We start from the raw sequence: 3,141 nt of genomic DNA, 5'->3' as shown, positions 1-3,141 counted from the left end.
CAGAACATTTCTATCATCACAGAAAGTTCTTTTGGGCAGTGCTGATCTAGGGGATATGTCTGTAGTGAAAATGTTCATATTCACATACATGTAGATACCCCTTAGGTATTTCAAAACAAGCATTATCTGAAAGTGAATTTATATTCTACCTCTCCTCCTCCCTTCATTCCTCCTCCTGACCTAAAAAAAAAAAAGAACAAAAAGACCAAAGTCTACAACCTCCTCCCATTCTTGTGTTCATTCTCTTAGGTAAATGGCACTATGAGGCAGTATGGCCATGACAAGAACTTGCAAGTCGTGGATTATTTCTTCATCTTCATCACTGCCTCCCTCCATCTAACTGCTAAAATATATCTAATGTGCTATTTTCCCTTCTCTTTTCCACCTTACTTAGTTCAGGTCCCCCTCACCTCTCACCTGATTACTGTAATAGCCTTCTAAGTGGTGTACTTGCCCTACACTACCACCAGAAAGACGTTTTAAAATGCAAGTCATTCCTGAGAAAAATTAATACACGATTATGACTAGCCAGACGCTCCTTTATGTGGTTTGCAAAGCTCTTCAGAAATGATCTGCACCCTGTCTATATCTCTCACCTTTTCTATCTTTGAGATTCTTGCTCCAGTCATATTGAACCAGTACTGGTCCTAGAACTTGGTGCATTTCCCAGCTTTACATGCCCTACTTCCTCTGCCTGGAATACTTCCCTCAGCTCATCTTTACTCTTCAGACTTGACTTCAGACCATCCTCACCTCCCTCCCTGTGACTTCTAAACACATACACCCAGATTTTTATTTCCCTTGCTACTGGACATGTTTCTAGAGTCTGTCATATCCCTTATCACACTGCATTACACACATCTCTTTTTGTTCTTGTCCTTCCTACTAGATAGAGTCCAGTGACTGGACCATAAAGTCCTTGGGAGCAAGATCCATGAGTTAAACTCTCTGTAACTCTAGAGCTTCATATATTGTCTCACCGGCACATACTGATGAGACACTATTGAGTAATGGTTACAAGTATGGACTTTGGAGGTAAACCTGGTTTCTAATCCCAGTTCAGACACTTACTAGCTATCACTACAGGCAGATCATTTCCTTATCTGACAGGGCCATAGTAATATCTGTATCAGAGTTGTTGTAAAAGATTAAAGGTAATATGAGAAATGCTTACCACACTACCTGGCATATAAATGCTCATAAAAAATGGTTATTCTTAGGCTCTCAATAAATGTTTGTTGATTTATTAATCAGTTTTCAAATTTGTGATATTGCCTTTTTAATTTTTATAAGATTATGTAGCTTTATAATTTTTACATGTACATGCTAGATTTAAACTTTGTCTTCTATATAACAAACTTTTTTATGTATATTTTTCAAATAAGTGACTTCAGTAGATTCTGCTCCAGCTGCTGTCAAATCAGAATCTCAGTCCTCATCAAAAAAGGTTTCTCTTTCTTCAGAGGCCTCTAGAAAGCCATTACAAATATGCAGTCCTTCAGCTGAAAGCAAGAGACCTAAGTGGGTGCCACCAGGTATGGTATATTTATGATCGAGGGCAAGAGCTTAGAAAATTACCACTGGTAGATTTTTCCCTAGTGCTATATATGCTATATGAACATTTTCCCATATTATTACATACTCTTCAAAACCAAGGTTTCTGGTTGCTGCATCTAGTCATCTTTTATTTAACCATTCCATTATTATTAAATATCCAGGTCGTTTATGATTTTTTTTGTGCTATAAATAAGCTTGCAATAAGCACAGAAATCCCTATTTTAGAAATCCGCAGGCAAATTTCCAATTATTTTCTTAGGATAAAATTTCTAGTAGAAAAATTACAATGTCAAAGGGTATAAACATTTGCGATTCCTGACATATATATATTTCTGACAACAGATGTTTGGCTCCTGCTGACCACCACAGTCTGACTGAAGCCTCGGGGCCTGTATGTGGGAATTCCAGCATTTAACAAATGCTCTAGCAAACTCAACCTCTGGCTCTTACAAACTTGGCTTCTTTTTATTTTCATTCACTCCACAGCCAAGTTTCACTGATCCTTCAAGAATTCTTTGACCTTCACCCTTCTTGACGTTACTAAAACCCTAATCTGAGTCTGAACTATTGCTGCCTTCCTAACTAGTCCTGTACCTCCTTTCCTTCTTTAGCTGCCTGAACCCTCTACTTCAGTGAAATTGATACACCTTTTGTCCCTCAGACACATTGTATGTGTTCTTCTGTCAGGGCCTCTCTTTATCCAGTTTCATCTGTTTGGTATATCTTTCTTCGTGTGTCCCCTCTCCAAGTCCTTCAGATATCTAGTCTGGTTTTACTTGACTACTTTGAGTGACTTTTTGGAGTGGCCCACAGTGGCCCACAGCTAAAGATGACTGGGTATTCACAGATAGATTTAGGCTTGTGAGGCTGCATGATGACTTATTTTATCTGAGTTTTCATTTCCTCACATGAACTATCAGGAACTAATATAAGTTTTAAAGTCCTTTCTGGTTTAAAAATGCTAAGATTTTTAATAAGAACTTAAAAGTTTTTTGGAAAAGGAAAGGAGAGAAGATTAGTTCCCAAAATAATGATGTCATATCATTCAAAGATTATCCCTTAGTATATTTCTTCCAACAGTATTAGTGAATCCCCAATGAAAGAAATTTAAAAGAAATGATATGACTATAGAAATTAAAAAGCATGATCAAAAAGATACAAAGGAAATAATGGAATGATGGATAAAGAATTAATGTCATGAGCACAAAGTGCTTATAGATTCAGTGCATTACAGGGTCAGGCAAGTGATGTAAGTTTCGTTGGGCCCATGGAATAGACTTGCGTGAGTCAGGGCTGTGTTAGACTTGGGAGCTCTTGCCCCTTTTGAAGGAAGCAGCTGCCACTCAGTTCCATCTGATTGTTTCCATGTAGGATTATGAGCCTGGTATTTCCAGATCCGATTTTTTTCAAGAGAAGCCAGAAATCCAGGTTTTAATGTGAAGTCTCCTAATTTCTTAAAACCATGTGGACCAAGCAATATATCTGAGCTAATTTGGCCCTCAAGTTGCCAGTTTATTAACTGTCTTATACAAATATGAGAAGACTACCAAGACCCCAAAGGGAAAATGAACCAGGGACATAAAC

The 3,141-nt window shown here is 37.8% G+C and overlaps 1 protein-coding gene across 1 annotated transcript in view; it reads left to right on the top strand.

Annotated features, from left to right (window-relative positions):
* Nucleotides 1–3,141, top strand: part of RAD51AP1 (RAD51 associated protein 1) — a 23,967-nt gene that overhangs the window by 19,785 nt on the left and 1,041 nt on the right. The window contains exon 7 of the mRNA XM_012637809.1: nucleotides 1,386–1,535. Coding sequence (XP_012493263.1) covers nucleotides 1,386–1,535 — 150 coding nt within the window. The remainder of the gene's footprint in view (nucleotides 1–1,385; nucleotides 1,536–3,141) is intronic.

Source organism: Propithecus coquereli, unplaced genomic scaffold (genome assembly GCF_000956105.1).
Source record: "Propithecus coquereli isolate 6110/MARCELLA unplaced genomic scaffold, Pcoq_1.0 Scaffold124, whole genome shotgun sequence".
Classification (NCBI taxonomy): Eukaryota; Metazoa; Chordata; class Mammalia; order Primates; family Indriidae; genus Propithecus; species Propithecus coquereli.
This window is presented reverse-complemented; position numbering and strand designations above follow the sequence as displayed.